Raw genomic sequence first — 21541 nt, forward strand, 5'->3', positions numbered from 1 at the left:
ATATTTTTTAAAAGCAGTAGTCTGACAAAAATTGGCAATATGAATAATGGACCTTTCCTGACGGACGTTTCTTACTCTTCATACACAGCTGCCTACTACTTGCCTCGCCACCTCGCGCCCAACCCGGCGTACCCTCACCCCTACCCCTACCTCATCCCTGGCTTTCCTGACACTGCGGCCCTGGAAAACCGCCAGACGCTGCTCAACGACTACATCACCTCCCAGCAGATGCACCAGTGGCCTGCAGCCGCTGCCATGGCTGCCCAGCGCTCAGACCTGCTGAGGAACCTTACTCCACGAGACCAGGCTCTTCAAATGCCCTACTCCGCAGCCCCACGAGGTGAGGCGAACTGACTTCACAACACTGACTTTCACTCATAATTCTCTTAGGCTGTGTTCACATTGGTTATTAAAGATGTTTGGAAAACAGAAAATCTGACAGCAAGTGTTCTATAAGGTTTTTTGTTACTTGGGTCTGATTTTTATCCGAAGCAGCATGTTGCATGCCCAGCTTTGGTGACATTTGGCACATGCAAGTTGTGGGCAATCAGCTGGTTTTCTGCATCAAGCGGCAGTTAAGGTAAAGGTAATTAGAAGCTGCTGGAGAAGGAAACGTTATGCTTAATCTGACGGTTGGTTGTCGTCACTGTCTGGAGTCGTATTCATTTGTATTGGCAAAGCAACAAATGCATCAAATATGCAACAGCAGTTGCAGTCCATTTGTCTTTGTCTAAATCAAGATTATACAAAAAAGTTAAAATGTATTTAAGTTGGTGAAAAGTTGTTGTGTAGAGTCAATGACGGAGCAGTGAGTTCGTTTTGTTACATTATATTGAAATATAATGTAATTATGTAGCAAATGTTAACAAACCAGAAGTGCAAGTATTTGAAACAGAATCTAATCAGATCCAACGATATTCTCTCAATGTAGTGCTTTGTAATCGTTTACTTCTAGTTTGAACCAAGTGGAAAGTCCATGTTTTAATTTTCCTCACATTATAAACAGAGTTGAATGATCGGTAAGAACGCAGCGTTGGGCTTTATTAACCTGTTATCTTCTAAACCAAAACACGTCTGTAGCTTTCCGGGTTTTCTTTACCCTTGTTTTTTTTTCTGTCTCCCAGGGATCATCGACCTTTCTCAGGTGCCACACTTACCTGTCCTGGTCCCTCCCTCTGCAGGGGCAGCCGGCTCCCCGATGGATCGCATCACCTACATCCCCGGGGGAACCGCCACCTTCCCTGGCAGGCCTTACACCACCTCCCCCATCTCACCTGGTACAATTCAGTTCACACAAGCAAACTCCCCAACATATTCAATATGTTGAACTCTTATTGTTTTTACAATCTTTCTACAATCTCTTTACCTTTTTCTATACAGTTGGGTCCTCGCACATGAACAAGATGCAAGGCGCCTCTTCAGAGCGTGAGCGTGAAAGAGACCGTGAGCGGGAGAGGGAGAGAGACAGAGAGCGGGAGAGGGAACGTGAACGCGACCGAGAGAGAGAACGGGATAGAGACCGGGAAAGGGACCGGGACCGAGAGAGAGACCGAGACCGAGACAGAGAGAAGGGCGGGTCACTTGGAAATGTGGAGCACGCCCCCATCTGGCGACCAGGTGTGTAGCTGATAGTGTTTTAAATTTTGTATGTACAAGTTAAAAGTAACACACTGGCAGCACAAATGTAGTTTGGGGAAAGAGTAACGCATTTGTGAGATGAAACAAATCTGTTTTTCCACTCAGGTACAGAACACAGCTTGGCAAGCAGTAGCAGCAGCGGTGTGAGACCTTCCTCCCAACAGTATAGCCACCAGCACTCCCCGGTGTCCCCTCGCAACCAGGAGAACGTGCAGCAGAGGCCAAGTGTGCTACACAACACCGGGGGCAAAAGTCTCTCTATCAACGATCACTCCAGCTCGTCTGTGTTTCGGTAAACTGCATTTTAGTTCTGTTTTATACAAGGACAACAGCTAATTTGATTGTCTTGTTTACCAATCATCATATTTTGTTTGACCCCGCCAGGTCCATGTCCTCAGGGCCGGCCCGCTACCAAGCTTATCCTGGCCACCTCCAAAGGACAGGTGTGCCCCCCGAGGCCTACCCGCCTGCCATGGACTCAAATGTAGCCAAAGAGCAGAGTCGCGATGGAGGCAAAAACAGGGGTGGTCTACCCAAGCACGTGCAGGACCAGCACGGGCCCTCCAGTAAATCTGACCCCAAGCTGTCCTGCCCCAGCCCAGGAATGTACCCAGGTTCCTACCCCTCGGCTCCAGGCCGGCCCCAGCACCTGCTCCCTCCCCAGTCGGATAACCCTCCTGGCCGTGGAGAAAGCGGTACACCTAGTAGGGAAAAGACTCAAAACAAAGCGATGTCCATTCAGGAACAAGAGCTCCGAGCACTCGGTAAGACCACCATGACTGCGGCCAACTTCATAAACGCGATTATTATGCGTCAAATTTCTTGTGAAACGGGGATGGCAGAGACGGGCTCGCTTGTTGCCAGCGGCGCCACTGATGGTAAGACGCTCTGGATCCCAGGGTCCCCCTCATCACCCAGACCTTCCCCCGTCAGTCTGTGGCCTATTGCACGCTGTGGTGGTTGGCATTATCAAATCAGCCCAATTCATTTACATTTATTTTTTTCCTTCAATGCTATACTTTTTGGCTATTTCAGTTTTATTATTAGTTTTTCTTTACAAACTTAAAGACCACCAAGGGTGCCCTCTGGAAAACTAAACCTCTAGCGAGTCCAAATTAGACCTGAGATTAAAGGAGAAGATGAAGTTTACAACCCTGATGGAGCATTGATAAAATATGAATGGCTAACAACTCGACACATTTATATTTTCCATGAAGAAGATCCTAGGTGTCCTTTAAGGTGTCATCTTCAGATAGCTAAAGATGGTGGGATGAGAAGGCAGAACATCCTTCGCTGCTTGTTTTCATTTTCTTTTTGCAGCGGATGTGACAGAATTTAACACGTGGCACCCCTCCTCCCTCCCATTCGGCTGCTTGCTTACTTATGAAAGTAGGCTTGACAAGAATATTTTTGACACTTGTAAAAGCAGGAGGCGTTTCTATCCCACGTTAAATGAGACTGCCTGTGATTCAAACTCTTAAATTCACTTTATACATGCAGTAGCTGTACTTCACTACTGCATGACTTTCCTGTAGATGCTCATAGACTTACTCCAAACACATTGTGCTGGGCACTACTTTGGACAAATGACCACATGTAACCCAGATGACTAAAAGGCAGCAGCAAATTGGTGTGACAGTCCCTTTCATTAAACGTCATTTAAAGCCTTACCAACCATCAGACTACCTCCCTGGGGTCCCGGAGAGCACCGGTGTTGCACAGGCGGGTGGGAAAGGTAAAGGAGGAGGACGTGAAAAAGACTTTCAGCCATCGATGGGGAGGGGGGTACTGCAGCTTCTGCCCCTCCCAAAATCTCTGCATGTTCCCGTTTGCGGCTCACTGTAGTTTACGCTGATTTCTTTTGTTTCTTTTTTTTTTCCCCCCCACACATGCCAAACACTCAACACATCTCTCTAAATCAAGCCTCTGGAAGTTTGTCCGTCATTTGGAATGTGATTTTGTTTTGTTGTGGTTTTTTTTTCTGCTGTAGAGCAATGTGTCACTCATACGTGTGTACATATTACAAAGTCTGTAGGGCAAGTGACGACTGCATGCTGAGCTCAAATGAGTGTTTTAAAAACAACTCTTGTATGTGCAGAAGTCAACAGGAAGCATGCCTCTCAGAAAGACATATTGATAGGACAGCGTCACACCGATGTTGGCATGCATTCACAGACCTTGAGGGAAATGCAGGCTATTGTTAGCTTTTGTTGAAATGAGCTCAGAGTCCCTTCTGTTGTTGCTAGCTAATAACAGAAACCACAGCATCCTGTCCCTCCGGGGGACTCGTCCTCTCTGGGAGTCCATACAGTCAGTGCTGATCCCTGCGCTCAGCTTACATCATCCACTCCTGAGATAAATACTGTAGTGCAAGAGTTGTGTAAGAAAACCCATAGTGAGACACAATGCACAATGGGGGGGGGGACACATCTTGTAATAGGCTGCTACAATGGTCCAACAATATTTTCATATATTCATGGCTAAGCATGAGTGGGTCTATTTTGAGTTAATAAGATAGTATTCATAGATTCTTTTATTCATAAACATTCAGTGAATGCATTTGTATTATTCTAGTCTCTAAGGCATTACCCTTCTTTTTCTTTTCTTTTTTTTAGTGCGGAAACATGGTTATAAAGTGACTTTCTGAGACTTCTTCATTTATGAGTCAGTGATGCAAAACCAGTCAATTTTAGCATCATTTCTGGTCAAAGCTAGGCTTGCTTGGTCTGTATGCAAAGAGTTCATTATAAATAATTAAGACATCTATAGTAGCTTATTGTTGTATAGTGTTTTTTTTTTTTTAATAGAAAAGCTTGTCCTTTGAGCTTTCATGTGCAAATGCCACATGAAATGTTTACATTGCACAATAACCATAAGCTCAGATGGATGGATGCACAGACATTTCTGAATTATGCATGTTTTCATCTTCAATTCGAAACTAACTTTTACTCATGTTTGGATGTGATTCTTGCCTCCCTGTGCGTGCGTGTGTGTGTACGTACGTGTGTGTGTACATGTGTGTCTGTTCAACAGCTCAACAGAAGATGGAGCCACACGGTCTCTACCGTCCTCCGTCTGAGGAGAGACTGTCTCCAGGCCAGCAGCCCCTGTCCCCCTGCGTTAAAGGCAGCCAGCGGGTGGTCACCCTGGCACAGCACATCAGTGTAAGTTCCCTCAACCACTGCGTTACAGATGGCACAATAATGCGACAACAAAATATTCATATCTCCATATTTATGTAGCACATTTCTGAAGTGTTTTTTAAGGAATTTTCGAGGTTTAATGTTAATGTTGTCCTATTTGTGACGGGGATGTGTCTTTATGTAAACAGGAGGTGATAACGAAGGACTACACCAGGCAGAGCCAGCAGCAGCAAAGCTACCACGGCTCTCCGGTCCTGGACTTGACCCGTCCACCCAGTGCCTCCCAGCCCCCGCCCACCTCACAGGACTCTGCCCAAGGCTCCCGATATGCAGAGGGCCTCAGTGGAGAACGCAACAGAGACCGGTAGGAATCATTAACGGAAATATCTGTGAAATGTAGAATTGACCGAGGATTCATCAATCTGTCTTTGTCTTCTCTGCAGGTCTCCTCCTCAGCCCAAGACGTCGCCTATCAGCGTTTCAAACGATGGCATTGAACCAGTGTCTCCTGCTGGAGCCAGCTCTGAGCCTGAGGTCCAGGGAGGGGCCTCTTACTCCAACGAGCAGGGAGAGCAAGGGTAACGGCTCACGTCTCCAGAAACAATTAAAAAAAAAACGATGTTGTATATGTTCACTTTATGATGGCCACAGCTTGTTTAATATTTAGATTAGCAGTGCTGCCATTCATGATATTTTCCATTGTAAAATGTTTGAATAGTTGTTTAATGATACAAGACAGGCTAACATCTATGTCAACAACAAGCAGGCTATAATATACAGACATAAATAAGAGCTCCACCTTTTTATATGAGATGCCCCCTCACAGGAGAAGTGGCTGAGATGTTTCCTCTTGTGTTGCATGGAGGTTGAAGACGGCGCTAATGGCCTTCCATAGAGAATGGTGTGTCTAGCAGGCTCCAGTTATCTGAAGTCACTTTGCCAAGCCTCCCTTGGACAGCTTATGCTAAGAGGCTGGAAAGAAGACTCCAGCTAATTACCAAATACAGCACACAGTGTCCAGTTTAGTTCCATCTTTGCTGTATGTAGACAATGAAGCCCTGAGTCTCCCAGAGACACTTGCTGTCCTAATTTTCTGAATTATTCATGGTTTAGGGGTCTCAATTTACCAGCCAGTCGATGCTCCAACACTCACCTGTGGTCATGAGCCTTAGATAGTCACCGTAAGAATTACATTGCAAATATAAGCGGCTACTATTAGACGGTTTATTAAGAGTATCTGATACCTCCATGTTAGGGAATATCTGAAACAGTTAGGCAGCAGATGCCCCGCATCTTGCATTATACTGTTTCTAAATGTCACAAGTAATTCAGCACATTTAATTATGTACTTGCATGATTGTTGTACTTTTTGGCCTGAAACCACATCGTGCTTTGGATAAAAGCGCCAGTTATGGTATAATTAAGGTATTCCTCAGCAAGGAAGGGAGGTATTGTGGCTGATGGGTTTGTCTTTTTTTAGCCTGCTGACGCCACCGCCTTCATATTACATGTAATATGTAATGTAGATTGATATGTAGTATACTCACACAGGGCTCGTTTAGATGCGTTTGTTGACCTGGCTCTCCTTTCCCTCCTGCAGAATGGGCTCCCGTTCCCCTCCCAACGCCGCCCAGCCTCCAGCTTTCTTCAGCAAGTTGACAGAGAGCACCTCGGCTATCGTGAAGTCAAAGAAACAGGAGATGATCAAGAAGATGACGGTGGTGGGAAATGAGGGTGATTTCAGTAAGTCTGATCTCTCAGCGCAGGCAGGAGTGTGCGATAGGAAAAATAATTTCAGATGAAAACCGTACTTGTCATTTGATAAAGAGGAATGACTTTTAAATAGAAACCCTGTTCCCACGTTCAGATGCTGGTCAGCCAGGAACAGAGATCTTCAATATGCCGGCGTCTACGACTACAGGTAATCTTTTTAAACCTCATCGATTATTAAATTGGTTTGAAGTGGGAAGCCGGCCCCTCATGACACGCCATAGTGGATGTATGTTGAGGGTCAAGTTTACCGCTGTTCAAAGCCCCAGCACCTTTCATGATGATTTATTTACTGGTCGAAAAATGTGTAACTGGAAAGAAGAGTATCCCGCTCACCAATATCCTGAACATGGATTTCTCTGTGGCCTCCTCTACCCCGACTGCTTGTGTTCACACCAGAGCGGTTTGTGACAGATGTACAGAAATCTCACAAAGGTCCTGAGGTGGTGTGAAAGGTGCCGTTTACACAGGAAATTAACTTGACCTGCGTTACCAGATGACGGAGACGAGGCGTAAACCGCTGGGACGCTCATGACATAGGATGCTACAGTATATAGGGCCTTCCCCCTCTTCATGCTCTTGTAGCTGTATCAGTAGCTTCTGATAGCATTGTTTGTACTTGCAGTCCCTTTCTCCCTCTTAACTTGTTGAACACTCCTTCTTTTCACAGGACCTGTGAGTGTCCGCTCCCATCCAGCTCCAGAGACACCCGGTAACTCAATAGGCCTGGAGGCCATCATAAGAAAGGCCTTAATGGGCAAATACGATGATCAGCCCGAGGAACGCTCTCCATCCAACGCCGCTAACCAGATGGGATCAGCTGTGTCTGCTGGGATGCCTGGAGCCGACGGACGTGTTGAAGACTTTTTCTCACAAGGTGCAACATCCCCCGACTCCTTTCTTCACCCCAATGTAGTCTTGCATGTGCTGTTCCCAAATGTGCAATTTAAGGCTTTCAGTTTTACCTTCAAGGCAGCGTCTGGGTTTGTACCACGCTTTTTAGCAAATCTTTTATTTTCCTGCAAACAACTTAAGATCATCAGGCAGGGATCTCTTGGCTGTGCCTTTTCTGTTCCAGCGCCATCATCTGCCTCAGGAATTTATTTTTAACTTTAATCCAATTAGTCTCCATTTTATAATAAGCTTATTGACGGTTTCATCTTTTTCTTTCCCTTTTAAACATTACCAGGACATTCTTTATTTATCTTTGAAGACTTTTGTAACAGTATTTCTCAAACAATAATTAATTAGGATGATTCAGGAAAGCTGCTGAAAGATTGAAACATTTTGTTATATTTACCGGTTAGGGTTGAATCAGCAGCTCTAAACACAGAGCTGGAAATGTTTTGCACAGGATGGTTACACTGTAGGTCTGAGCTCGGCCTCCTCTGCTTGCAGGTGGGGGAAAGTCCTCAAAGGGCAGCGGGCGCTCTAATGGGCGGAAGGCCAAATCTCCAGGACCAGGCCTGTCAGGGGGAGAGAGACCGTCGTCTGTGTCCTCAGTCCACTCTGAGGGAGACTGCAACAGACGGACTCCTCTTACCAACCGTGTCTGGGAGGATCGGCCTTCATCCACTGGTATAAAACGCAGCAGTTAATAGTAAATCCGTTGTAGTGGTTGATGGAAAAGGAGAAAATGTCTCAAACTCATCATGACAATTCCATCACTCTGCTTTTTTTTCTTTTTTTTTGCAGGCTCAACTCCAACTCCCTTCCCGTGTAACCCGTTGATAATGCGTTTCCCCAGCGGGACGGTGTCTGCTCCCTCGCCCTCCTCTGGTCAGCTGGGGGGCCCGGGGCCAGGACCTGGACCTGGACCTGGACCTGGACAGGGCCGGTCTTGGGGGGAGGAGGAGCCCAAGCCTCTGCTCATGTCTCAGTACGAGACCCTGTCTGACAGCGAGTGACCCAGAAATCTTATCGCACCACAAGACCCGCTAACAGTCAACCAGCTCTGTGCTGCTGCAGCCACACACACAGACACACACACAGACACACACACACCTGCTGAGGCATCTGCAAACCTACCCATACCATTCCACTCTGCATTTCCTCCGTCAGCCGTCAAGCAAGGATCATGCCCTTCTCCTTTCACACGTCTGAGACGCCAAGCAGCCCGAGCTCAGACTCTGCTGCTCCGTGTTTGTTTGTGTGTGTGTGCGTGCGCGTGCGTGTGTGTATGTTTGCACTTATGTGTCATGCATTCACTCCAGGACTACTCTAAAGGACAAATCACTTTTCTTTTTTTAAACTTTGCTACTTTTTCCTCACCGGCCTTATCAATATAGACACAGTGACCTGCACCTTTTGGGTGTACCGCTCTAATGTTGCTGACAGGGACTCCGGGGTCATGTTGTCCGCGTGGTCCGGAGCCTGACGATGGCTCCTCTAGTGACGGATATTGACCGCAGATCTGACCCGAGAACAGCGGCCCACACAGCGAGGGCCCTCTCACGTTTCTTCAAAGTGAACGCCAGGTGCAGGCGGCCTGTGCACTGCTACCACTACAAGAACACGTGCGAGGCGACGGGAAGAGAATCAACATCCTGTTTTATCTTGTTTCGGTTCGTTCTTTTGCTTCTTTTTAAAGTCAGTTAGTCCAGTCCTGTGTTTGGAACGTGAGCTGAGACCTTTAGTACATTTTGATGGTGAACTTTTGATGGTGTCATTTGTTGTCTATTATCTGCAATGATGTATCTTTTTGGGGATGAGGGCGGCGGGGGGGGGGGGCTGAGATTGTTATGCGGGGAGGGTCATATCATTGGTTTACAGGGTAAACATGCTGTTCATTGCTGATGTCGTCATATATAAGGGGGGGGGTGTGTATGTCTGACCTCAGACGTACACGTGGGGGAGAGATGGATGGCAGTGAAACAAGTGACACTTTCTCACTGTTTTTATATTAATCATGTCTGTGTTTGTTGGAACAGTTTTTGGATATTAAGCACTTAGTTGTCAGTCTGTTCACAATGGCATTTTTAAGGATATGCGTTTCCTGGGGCAGGTGAAAAATGGACTCAAGAGCAGCATAGAAATCCCACTGTGGAGGTATCCTTTAACACCCGTCTGTTTATTTTTGGTCTTGCCACCGGTATTCTTTATCGCTCCCACACTCAAAGCGACAATCACATGTTAGTGAACGATGACTAAGCCGCTTCGGGCAGATGCAGACCGACCTTCAAGCTGCTTAAAGGCAAACTCCTCAGCATCACTTAGAGTTTGTTCACATTGAAGAGGTGACAAAAAAAAAAGAAAAGAAAAGCCATTTCTTTCTATGACCCTTGGTCCATGGCGGTGTCAGCTTCAGCTGGCCTGTTAGAATCTCGTCTAGGAGCTGTTGTGACGGTCTGACCTCTGACCTTTTACTGCCTAGAGGAGGAGCTGAGACCCGACTCCTCATCCAGGCAGATTTTGTACAGTTATGAGATATTCCTAGTGTTAAGTGCCATTTATTTTACATATACAGTTCTGAAGTTACCAAGTGACGCACAATTTTTCTTTCAGCCCCCCATGACGGAGTTTATACTGTCCACGCAGGGAAATCTGAAAACATAACAGCAAATGAAACCTCTTTTAAACGACAACAACAAAAAAACAAAAAAAAACATTTTGTGTGCATTTTTTCTTTGCTTCTAAATCCATCACAGCCTTAGCTTTTAACTGTTTCACTCATGAGCTTTATCTGTGAAACAAGACAACGCTGTATCACAGGACAGCAGATGTTCTCCCCACCATGAGACCCATGACATACTTCACGTGTACTCCATGGTGTTTGTACTGGTCAGAGGAAGTCGAGGGAAAGGCATTCAGAAGCATTCTGCTAGTTTTACGTGACATTAATTGACATGTTCTCACAGTTTACTGCAGTATTTTAAAGGTCCTCCTCTGTGTAAATGAAATGTTTTCCCGGCTTGTGACTTTTGTGCTATACCGGGGATGATCTCTGTCCTCTTGACTGAACACTTCGCTTGACTGAAGCGACGGCATTGAGCCTGTTTAGTGGTTTAGACAGACTTACCTCTCTCTCTCTAGTTCATTTTGTCACGGGGGATTCTCACAAACATGACTGTTATAGGACTACCTCCTCTCCCTCCTTCATTCATTCTACCTTTTCGTTGGTGAAGCATCCAGCATGCCACACCTGCAGAAAGCTCAGTCGTGTTTTAGGTCTGGTTTTTGTTTTGTTTTATCAAGACTGATGGAGGGTTTGTGCTTTCATCAGGCAAGGCAAGAAAACAGCCAGGCTTTGTACACAAATCACTCTGCGTGTATATCATTTGTCCTCCGATGAAATTTAAGAAGGTGACGGTAATCAGACTAAGCCATATCCAGCTGTTCCCTAAACAGATGATGGACTAATACGTAGTTTTTAAAAAGTATACTGAAATGATTTTTAAAACGCATCCATTTTCTTTCTTTTTTTTAATCATGTCCCAAATCTTGCGTAATCATTCAAAACGTGAAGAGACAAAGTTATTTGCTGATGTGTTCCCTGGACTGTCAAATGGGGGGTGGGTTTGTCATAAACATTACATTGTTCAACCATTTTGTGCATAATGATTTTTTTTTTATTATAACCCACTGTATAATAGCAAGGATTGTATATAAAACTGAAGAGATGTAAATATTTATGTGGCTTGCTTCAAGGTTGGTATTACAAAAAAATAAAAAATAAAAGAAATATTCACATGGTTAAATTCTACATACCCACCAGCAAGCTTTGTGGATAGCAGTGTAAAAATGAAAAACAAAAGACACTGCCTTAATGTTTAAATAAAAAGCTTATTGCCATTCATGGTCTCAGAGTCGTGTTATTTATCGCTGCACTTCTGCCTTCTCACACTTTCATCGTATTCATTTTTCCTGCAGGAACATTTGACCGCTCCAAAGTAATGAATGTACATTACCACCAGGGGGCAGTATGAGCGTGTTTTTTAACAACTACACACTATATGTGTTTTGACACACAGACTTCAGGAGGAGATGCTTTATTGCGAATCATTTTTCATAAATTGAAGAAAATGAAGTGATAAAGACCTGATTCTTGTTAAAACAGTTACTCTGATGGTGAAGTTCAGAGCTTTCAGTTGAGGTTGTTCCTCCAGTTGGTCTGGTCGCCTATCATCTTCTGTACAATCACTCCACTTGTGTGAAGGTCAAACTGCATGTTATGATCCCCCTCCTTATAACTCCCATGAGCGCTACAAGGTGACAATGTTATGAAATTAAGACTGTGATTAGCCTTTCGCTCTCAATTTACAACATATAACAAAGTCCTTACATAAGTATTGTATACTACTTGTAAAAACTGTGGACAGGGCAGAGCTGTGCTGAATAGACTTTGGTTTCTCCTTGCTGATCAGCTATTACAGATTTATAGTAGTTCGTCAAGAGTATATAAACCACAGAGATGAAAAGTACATTTGGACAGGTAACCCATCTCTAAAACATGTCGTTAGGACTTTTCTGTGCTGCTCAGTAGAGAGAAATAGTCATGAATTAATTATTTACTGCTAAGAAACAGAGTCTGAGAGCCAATAGTTAATGCTGCCATTTCAGTTGCATTTGAAAGAACCATTTGTGTACTTATTTTCATGTCTGTATTTTCATAAATCCTCACTTTGGCTTGGATTTAGTCACAGGAGCCGAACCTCTGAGTCTGGAGAACTTACTCTTTCTTGCAGAGGGACACCACTGAACCTGTGCTAAGCAGGTAAATACAATGTCCTGGTTTCAAGATCAAGAAACAAATACTCAACACAACAGAATAAGGGTTTGGGAATTGCTTTTGTTTTTTTTATTCATTTAGGATATACATCTTTTTTAAATTATTTACCTTGATCAGAACAAGAACGATGATTGATGTACAAAAATATAAAGAGAATTATGAAGTGCCTCAATGCCACATATACAACAGGAAAATATTTTACAGTAACAAAATCAAGTGTTAGGAAACACAAAAGTATTTCACATAAAACCACCAACATATTAAACGTGACACCCACCAACTTTCTCTCATCGTTCTCTGACATTTCACAGACCATCTTCACATAGCAAAGCTCTCCATCACCTCTCCTGGAACTTTACTGTACAGTATAAAAAGCCATCTTCAAAACAAGTTCCTCATCTCATCTTATTTTTCTCTTCTTGTCTGGCTCTCTATATTGCTACTTACTGTTCCCTCATTAAAGCTTGTATCTCCAACCCTAATCTTACTTGGAGGGTTTTTCAAACTATAAAAATAACAAGAGCGCAAATTTAAAAACTCAACTCAAAGTCGGGAAACTTATTTGCAATTAAGTTAAACTGATACTTATGAAAGTCTGAGGTAAATTCTGAAATTTCAATACCTGCCTTGTTCAATAATCTAAATAGAGACAGACAGAAAAAAAAGTTATGAAAACGCTCAATAAAAATCTATTTTACATCTTCAACAGGGATATCTGATGTGGTTTTTGCTGCACCACTTTTTACATGTTGGTAATAACAGAGTGGTTTAATGCTTTTGAGTTACCTCGGACCAGAAACTTCCCATTTTCACAATTTGTTAATAGCTGAAAACAAAATGGAACACCAGCAATTCGTAAATTCAATTGATATAGTTATACTCTGAGTGTTTACTACTGTAAGTGGAGATTTACAGATGACTAAAATAAGTTGTAAAGTTGTATCACACACAGTAGTTCTTATGTAGAGAGTAACTGTTAGCGTCTTAGCTACAGTGCATGAGGTTAGCTAACGGAACCAACTGACAAAGCTAACGTTAGCTTGCTAACATATGACCAGTTTAGAGTGAAGACTACACAACATCTGACCTGACACTTTAAAATCAAAATTAGATTTTAAATCAAATTTCACTAAAGTAACAACATGATTAAAATGACTTAACGTGATATTAATAATGTCAAACTAAATGACAGAATAACGTTAGCTAGCTTAGCATAACCAAAAACGGCATTAATACTAACTCTAAAAAACACATTTTATCTACATTTACAAAAGCTTACTATTTAAGTTTAATGTATTGTTCATTTTGTGATGCTAAGGTGACTTCATGTTTAGATAGTTGATTTCCTTTTGATTGGACGGAGCTGCAGATTATTCCTAGCAAATTTTACTAGCTAAGACATAATGGTACGACATGATTAGATAATTCACTGGTTTGAAACAAACGACTATTTACTTCATGCACAGACTGATGGATTTACGAATGGCTGGTGACACCTGATCCAGAACAGTTTCAGCTTTATTTTGAGAGGCAGTTGAAACGCGGGTTCCCCGAAGCACTTAAACGATCCAGATAATTGCAGTTAGAAATAGTTCTTGTTTGACTCTCATGCAGAAGTAGACGAGTGAGATAAGCACACTTTGTTCAGTACCAAGAGTTGTGACAGAGAAGTGTTTCAAATTGTCAAACACTTCCCGTGATTGTCTAATTTGTTTGGCACTTGTGTGACAAGCTCCACCATCTGACACCAAAGCAGGTTCAAAACAGTTATGAAAAAAGCAAACCGTACAATGATTGCCAGCACCAGGCCCTGAAAACATACATGTATGTTCTCAATCATCTTGTAACTATAGATGACGTGTGGTCCTGATGAAGCACAGTTTAAACTCTTAATAAATAAAGATGTTTTTTTTTCCCCAGACTTCATTTATTGTTGCTCTGCAGCCAAACAAGCTAACAAGAACCTGTTTACCAAAACACCCTTCACTCATTATCTCAACCAAAGTATTCAAAGGAAGTTTTAACAGACATTCGGTTTAACAGGTCTTTAAACCATAACCACAGTGATCCAAAACGGCTGAATATTTAATGTTGCAAAGAACTTTAGATTTAAAACCAAGTGTTCAAAGGCTTTAAATATCTTCCCTTTTTCAAATATTCTAAAGGCAATCAGTTGTTATTGTGCTGTGATCCTTCTTTTCATTAGACTTAGTCTAGAGACCGCTCTGGTGAATAAACAGGACAGTTGAGTTTAATTAAATGCTTGATCAAACTAGACAAGCTGCTGTTTGAACGTGTGTTAATTGAAACTGTACAACAAAAGCAAGTGTTCTGTCGCAGTGTGTGAGCAGTTATTACAAAGAGATAAACTATCTTTGGTCCAATTTCTCATATGCAGTACTGAAACCCCCCCCCTGCAATCCCAAGTCCACTGGGAGGACTGTGATATATAGAAAACAAGTGCAATAAAGCCATATTAGAAAGCTTTGCATTGGTGTGACCGGGTTTGCGCGGGCTCGGCTGAAATCCACCACACACGTCATCTTGACTTTTCTCTACATACACAGACGTCTACAGTCTGTTACCTTCACTGAGCTTGCAATCCAACCTGAAAGAGCAAAGGCCACCAATTTGTCAGCTCTTGTATTAAATAAGACATTAACCATTGAAGTGCAGCTTCAAACTGCCAGAGGACAGACTCCCCTTTTTTAAAGACTGCATCAGTAGAAAGTCTAAATACACTTAGGTGAAATGTCACTAAAGGGTTCCCAGAGTTTCCTCCACGGCGAGTACAAAGTAGGGTTTTCAGGGGCTTCGGGTATTACTTGAAGTATTTCCGGTCCCAAGTTCCTCGTCCTTCCAAAAAAAATAAGATGATCACCAGGTAGCCCTCTCCCAGTGCGGTCTGGGCCCTACAGGTCCTCTGTGTAGATGATACAGGGACTAGTATCCTCACTCGACTCCAGCTGCACCGTGGAGACAAACCAGCGGCGGGAGCCCGTGGGGTTGTATTTGAGCGTGGTGCGGTAAGAGTTCTTGGCGTGTTTTGGGTAGATAATGGTGGTGCTCTGGTAGCTGATGGGTTTCTGCCGTGGCTCCAGGTACACCTGGGACTTGTAGCTCTTCCAAGTGCAGTTGCGCACCGCCACCACTGTCTCGCTGAAGGAGGTGGCCGTGGGAACGGGGACGCAGTACACCTGGTCCCGGTAATGCTTGTCGGAGTCGTACTTGACCTCGGAGTTGCACCTGGAGAGGAGAAGGCGAGAACTCTTTAGAAACCCATACAAGAATGATCACTAGGTGGCACTGTTGACAAGAGCATATTGATCAAAATAAGTGAAGGTAGCTTCATATTGCAAACAATCCTATGTCTTTATGTGTCAACGTTCCCTTACTTGATCTCCTGCTCTGGTTTGGGGTTGACCTCGATGCTTTCGCCGAAGAACACAGGGTACATGCGACTCTTTGGGTCTGTACTCGTGGAGTTTAGCAGCAGGTAGGGCAGCTGTGCAGAGGAAACACAAGAGTCACAATCTCACAAAGACATCCATGAACTGCTGAACTGTTTGTAACCAGCCGGCCAACGTGTTCATTCAAGGAATTCCAGTAAAAAAAAAAATCCCAGCATGGTTGGGGGTTTTAAGCAGAGCCAGAAACCCAAATTAAAAACACTGACTGCAGTCCCCACCCTCTCCAGGAAAACATGCTCCCTGATCCGCCCTCATGAGAACTCGCCTTGTCCGTGGTACGACTACTACAACAACAATTAGACAAGAAGCACAGCAGTCGGGGCAACACTTCCATTTTAACTCAGAAAATTACACTGTGTGGGTCCAACCCAATGAAGTGTTGGTGGTAAATCTCTTTCTGGCTGGCTAGAGATGTGTGACCATGATGACATAGCGCGTGTGTGTGTGGTGTGTGTGTGGACTGAAAATAGGCTTGCAGATGTTGGGACTACAGTAGCTACAGAAATCCCCAAAAAATAAATACAAGTTATGAATCTCCAGAGCAGCTGGTAGCCAGGCTGGGCGGAGACGATACAGTCAAATAAATGACAATGAGGTGAAATTGAAAGATTCTCTTTTTGTTTTGCCAAAAGTAAGAGGTCTCATAGGAACATGTTATCCAAAAGACTCTAAATATGTTGCTGTGCCTTTGTTTCTTGATTCTTGTGTAAAGTATGATATTTATGGGTTTGAATGTTCAAACATTGCATGTGTGAGAGCATCTTCATCTCAGGTTCATCTCATCCTGACCATCTTCATTACTCCACCTGCTGCACACAGCTCACCAACACACACTCATGGAGGCACAGTCTGATGATTTCTGATGCGTAAAATACTTTTCAAACCACAATATTAGGTTCTTGGGCTGCAACTTATCATAATTTTCATAACCAATGAATCTGCCGATTATTGTCAAAAATAGACAAGAAAATCCTATTAAAGTATCCTATGAACCCTAAAGTGACATTTTGAGACTACAATCGCATAACACAGAAAAATGGTCTCATTTTAGAAGTTGAAACAAGCTTACGTTTGGCATTTTTGCTTAAAGAGACTCTTTAATGATTAATTATCACAATATCTGCAGACTAATCACTTATTTTAATTATATTTGTTTAAGCGTTAATAAGTGTTTGATGTATAGATGAGTAATACCACCTTAATACGCTCCAACAAACCAGTACTGAGTGTCACAAACTCAGACATAATCCTGTAGAAATCATACAAATATTACCGCATTCATTTTCATGGGATTAATGCAGAGCACGTGATTTAACAGTGCAGAACACTAGATGGGATACAGATACACTGTACTCAACTAACTGTACGAACCAGATCTGTTTTTGTACTGACCCCTGACCTCTGAGTGTCCCCTCTGGAGCCATAAGGGGACAGACGGAGCTGCACCAATCACAAACACCGATTTCTGTCACACACAGTGGGCAATGTTGCAATTGACCGTTTTCTTTGCGTGTGTGTCTCTGGCCGATCTGAATCAACTGGCACCTCAACCACTACTCTGACACCTCTCACGTTACACAGCGGAGGCTGTCACATGCTGTGGTTTGGCCGCAGTTAAGCACACATGCCAATACAGGGGACGAGCGAGAACAGGCCAAGGACACGGCAGATCGCTGCGTGAAGCTCGTCTTACCTACAGCCTGCGATCATCACCACACACACTATCTGAACGGTGGAGCTGAACTTGCACAGCTGCTAGTTTTTCAACGCCAGACTGGAAAGAAATTCATCTGCGGGCGGTTCAGTTTCTGCTGCTGGTACTTCGTGATCTAAAAAAACGATGCGATCGTCTTTACCTCCGCTGCTCGGGCATGGAGAGCATCCCAGGTATTTCTCCACGGTGTGTTCTGACAACTTCTGCAAAGCAAACACTCGTGAAGGGAGGGTAGGTCCCCTCCAGGCAGCGGATCCCCCAGTATGCTCACAAAGCACAAACCCCCCTGGAAGCACATTTCTGCCCAGGAAAAATAGTCTGCAGCTGAGCAACCCACACAATGTACAATGCACAATGCAGAGCTGCTGAGAGAAAACGCCAACTCAAACACCCTTTTCCAACTGCTTGCTGTTTGGCGAAGTGAACTGACTCTGCATCCTGTCGTTTGCAAAGACGTTAATGCAAGAGCATCAGTATCAGACAGTGAGGCAGATTTAGAAAAAAAGTCATGAGATCCTGTCTCCTGCCTTCCCTCTTGTCTAATCCGCCGACACTTGATCAGGCTTCCTTAAACAGGACAAGTATCTTTTACACCCGAGATCAGATGATCACGCTGATATCGTTAATGCATCTACTCCGTCTCATTAATTAGTTCATACATGTACGTAAAGACATGCAAGTATAAGAGTAAGTATCCCACATCTGCATAAATTTGGCTCAGGTCTGAAAACAGACTGAGGGTTACTCCGCGTTTAATTTAGGAGTGAGAGGTCATCAAACACTTATGCAATGGCCTGCAGCCGCTCTAACAAGCCCCTGCACCCCAAAATAGAACCAGAGGATTGTTCTTAGGTGGCACACAAAAACAACTCATAAATAGATTTGGAAGGAGGGAAAAAAATCAAGCACATGTATGCCTCCTCTCGTCCTGTTAACAGACACATAACCGGAAAACTCTAAAAGTCTAAAAGTCTGTATGTGACGTAGAGGTTTGATTCTTTCCACACAAACAGGCCCACAGACAGGATTAGTATCGAAAGCAGGAGCAGCCCCTATCAGGACTGATCTTTAAAAGGCAAACCGCAAAGCAGTGGAGACCTACTAATCTGAACCTCCAGAGGATTAGAGGATCTCTCTCTGTTTCAGGCTTCAGCAAACCAATGTCACGCAACTCCCAGGATGCAACGCTGCATTTCTGAGGCCTCCCTCAGACGCTTTAAAAGCCACCCCGACCTGCGCAGACATGTTCTTAAGACTTTTGAACGTGGGAGTGAGCTGGAAATGATTTTCAATCAAAGTCAGCCTCATCATGTGCGACACAAATCACGGAGTGTCATTGAAATGCATTTAGCAATTATCATAGATATTAGTTTCCAAGGAAGATCATCTGTTAAATGCAGTGTCATGTCTTTTCTTCATCTGATTAAGCAATATTGCCTTAAGGTGCACTGACTGTGTTAATTGTTCATTTATACAGTTGTTAAAAAATATCATGCAATTACACCTTTAGGGTTTAATTATCAAGCTGTTGGGATTTTCTCAGGAAACAATTTAACTTAATAATGATTGACTACTTTGCTAAATGTTTTTCTAAATGATTCTATTTGCTGGTGTCCGTGGTGGTGTGAAATGAGCTGAGACTGAGGCAGATTTCTATTAGTGTTATTATGAACACTTTTCACTGACATCCAAACGGTCCTGTTACTACTCTGGCTCTACTGCTACCACATCCACAGACATGGTGAGTGGAACATGAATTAATCCAGCAGGACCCCGGCTTCCAGCGCTGTATCTTTTTCATTCATTTTGAGACTCAGATTAATCTATTGAACAGTATTCTCTCCGTTTACAACAACTTTAACTTCTATTTTCAGCTTTTCATTTAGGTGTTGATGTTCTCAGATTGAGTGACACACTTAACAGTATTATAATAGCAGTACTAATAAACATAAACCCACGCTAGACACTACATAACTTTCAAACTTCTGTAACAGAATCACAATTGTGAAATACAAAACCCGAAGGTTCCCATACTTAAGATGCCTATCCCCCAACTTGGAGGTTGTCAATGGACCAGAGATGATAAACAAGTAAGGAAATAAGAAAAGTGATGATGATTATTAAACACTACTCAAATGAAACACTGACAATAAAATACTCGTCTTGGTTAAATACCTCGCCAGTCCAAAAACAGATGCAACATGTGAAGAAGGGTTGCATGTGGATCTCGCTTCACTCTAAAGGGTCACAGGTCAACAAGTTTGGGAATGAGAAGTACCAATTTAATAAACAACTTTTGCCTTTCCATTCATTTAAAGTGGTTTCAACAGAGGACACAGACCTGCTACTGGTGAAGGTTTTAAAAAGATAAAAGTCTGTCTACCTATGTGTCTCATTTCATCTCTCTAATCAACATGGCTGACATGACAGGTCTTGAAGAAGAAGCCCGTCACAAAGTTTGTCATGACAGTGCTCCATGTAAATCAATCACAGACCATTATAATATTGTGTCTTGTCATACAGGTGGAGAAACCTGATCACACTAGTCATGCTCATCGTGAACACACCTTGACTCAGATACCAGGCTACTGAGTGAATCACCTGGTGTCATAAAGCTTTCTGTCATCTTGCATGGGAGCCCCTCGAATCCTGGCAAGGACCCCTGGGAGTCCCTGGACCACAATTTGGGAACCCAAGAGGGCCTTATCAACTCACTGACCCTTATGACACCATGTGGTTAGAGCCCCCAGCTGATGCACCAGAGTGAAAAAGGAAAACATTTCTACTGGTTTATTAAGGGCCAGTGACATCTACAGCACAAGTGCAACATCAAAAGTGTTCAACTAAGGAATTTCTGAGAGAGAGAGAGAGAGAGAGAGAGAGAGAGAGAGAGAGAGAGAGAGAGAGAGAGAGAGAGAGAGAGCTTCCAGATGTTGTGGGACTGAAGTGAAATGAGTTTTTGGCCAAACATTAAAAAGCTCTCAGATTTTCAGTTTCTCTCACAGCAGCGTCATTATTTAGCCATTAGGTCTTTTCTTTTTTTTTTTGATCATGAAGTGTCAATGAAGTGAATGACTGCAAACTTACTGTGTACACAAAACAGACCCGAGTATCTGCTTTCAGATTGCAACATTGTTTAAAATCATGAAGTAAATACAGCGCTATGTTTCTTACCAGTTTGCCTTCTGTACTCTCCTTTTTATAATATCCATGATGGCTTTCCTCGGGCGTCGTGCAGCTGCCGGAGCGCGACTCGATGAGACCCGGGGAGATTGAGCAGAAGGGCGGACTGGGACTGGGGGGCAACCCCGAATCCGGACTGTCGAGCAGCCCTTCCCGGTTCTTTCCTTTCAGGCTATCATCCATCGCTTGTAAATGTAGGTGCCCCACCATTTCTGGGACCACTCAAGTAAAAAAAAAAAAACCCACCCCAGACGAAGTCGCACTGACAAGTTGCGTCGAAAAGAAACAATCCTGCGCGATTCCTTTCAAGATGACTTCTGCAAGCAGAGAAGATGGGATTCTTTTTTAAGCGAATATGCATTTAAATCATTGCCCAAACACTGTGGACACGACTTCACAGACTGATATGAATTCAGCTTCTATTTCTCCTGAAAATACTCTACCTGCGCGTCGTGAAGTATCCACCTTTAATCCCGAAATATATTCCAAACAAATAGGCTTGAAAAATCACCACCGTCTTGGAACAAATATCAAACTTGACACCAAAGTGTATCAAAGTGAAGTATTAACTATTCTTCGTTAGAAAAAAAACTAAACTAAAGCGTAGTAAAACTCGCACAAAAGCAATAAAGTCGACCGTCCGTCTGGTACCGATCAGGATGAGAGCTCCTCTGCTCTGCGTTCACTGTGTGAGCGTGTTGAGTGTGTTTGTGTGTGTGCGTGTGTGTGTGTGTGTGTGTGTGTTTGCGCTCTCCAGTGGAGAGCTCCTTCTTAATGATCCTGCCAGGCTTTTTTTGTGCACCTGGATCCAGTCCAGCCCTCATGATCTAGATCACTTCCACGTACAACCGACAGGGGCGAGCACGTCCTCCCCGTTCGTGTCGTACGGTACAGT

General features: G+C 43.5%; 2 protein-coding genes across 7 annotated transcripts in view; one reads left to right on the forward strand and one right to left on the reverse strand.

The window, feature by feature from the left end:
* Positions 1–9259, forward strand: part of ncor2 (nuclear receptor corepressor 2) — a 74575-nt gene extending 65316 nt beyond the window's left edge. For 5 of the 6 annotated variants that reach the window (XM_079162000.1, XM_079162002.1, XM_079162003.1 and 2 more), the window contains 13 exons: positions 89–340; positions 1125–1277; positions 1381–1617; positions 1744–1930; positions 2023–2402; positions 4672–4802; positions 4970–5145; positions 5225–5359; positions 6382–6524; positions 6649–6702; positions 7222–7428; positions 7950–8129; positions 8247–9259. In XM_079162000.1, the coding sequence (XP_079018126.1) occupies positions 89–340; positions 1125–1277; positions 1381–1617; positions 1744–1930; positions 2023–2402; positions 4672–4802; positions 4970–5145; positions 5225–5359; positions 6382–6524; positions 6649–6702; positions 7222–7428; positions 7950–8129; positions 8247–8458 (2447 nt within the window). In that variant the 3' untranslated portion in view covers positions 8459–9259. The remainder of the gene's footprint in view (positions 1–88; positions 341–1124; positions 1278–1380; positions 1618–1743; positions 1931–2022; positions 2403–4671; positions 4803–4969; positions 5146–5224; positions 5360–6381; positions 6525–6648; positions 6703–7221; positions 7429–7949; positions 8130–8246) is intronic. The other variant, XM_079162004.1, reaches the window with a different exon arrangement.
* Positions 9260–12319: 3060 nt separating this feature from the next.
* On the reverse strand, positions 12320–21338 carry rflna (refilin A). Its single transcript, XM_079160585.1, has 4 exons — positions 21090–21338; positions 20638–20963; positions 15675–15784; positions 12320–15525 (listed from the first exon to the last, which is right to left on the reverse strand). The coding sequence occupies exons 2-4, from the start codon at positions 20854–20856 to the stop codon at positions 15192–15194; spliced, it is 663 nt and encodes a 220-aa protein (XP_079016711.1). The 5' UTR covers positions 20857–20963; positions 21090–21338; the 3' UTR covers positions 12320–15191.
* Positions 21339–21541: the final 203 nt, after the last annotated feature.

The sequence above is a fragment of the Pholis gunnellus genome (genome assembly GCF_910591455.1).
Source record: "Pholis gunnellus genome assembly, chromosome: 6".
Classification (NCBI taxonomy): Eukaryota; Metazoa; Chordata; class Actinopteri; order Perciformes; family Pholidae; genus Pholis; species Pholis gunnellus.

What these genes read in the sequence shown, in the direction of transcription:
- rflna (XM_079160585.1), bottom strand. Translation starts at nt 20,856, where the DNA reads ATGGTGGGGCACCTACATTTACAAGCGATGGATGATAGCCTGAAAGGA. An exon ending in AGAGTACAGAAGGCAAACTG is followed by an intron (nt 15,785 to 20,637) that starts GTAAGAAACATA and finishes TCCTCTGCACAG; the next exon opens with CTGCCCTACCTGCTGCTAAA. An exon ending in AAACCAGAGCAGGAGATCAA is followed by an intron (nt 15,526 to 15,674) that starts GTAAGGGAACGT and finishes TCTCCTCTCCAG; the next exon opens with GTGCAACTCCGAGGTCAAGT.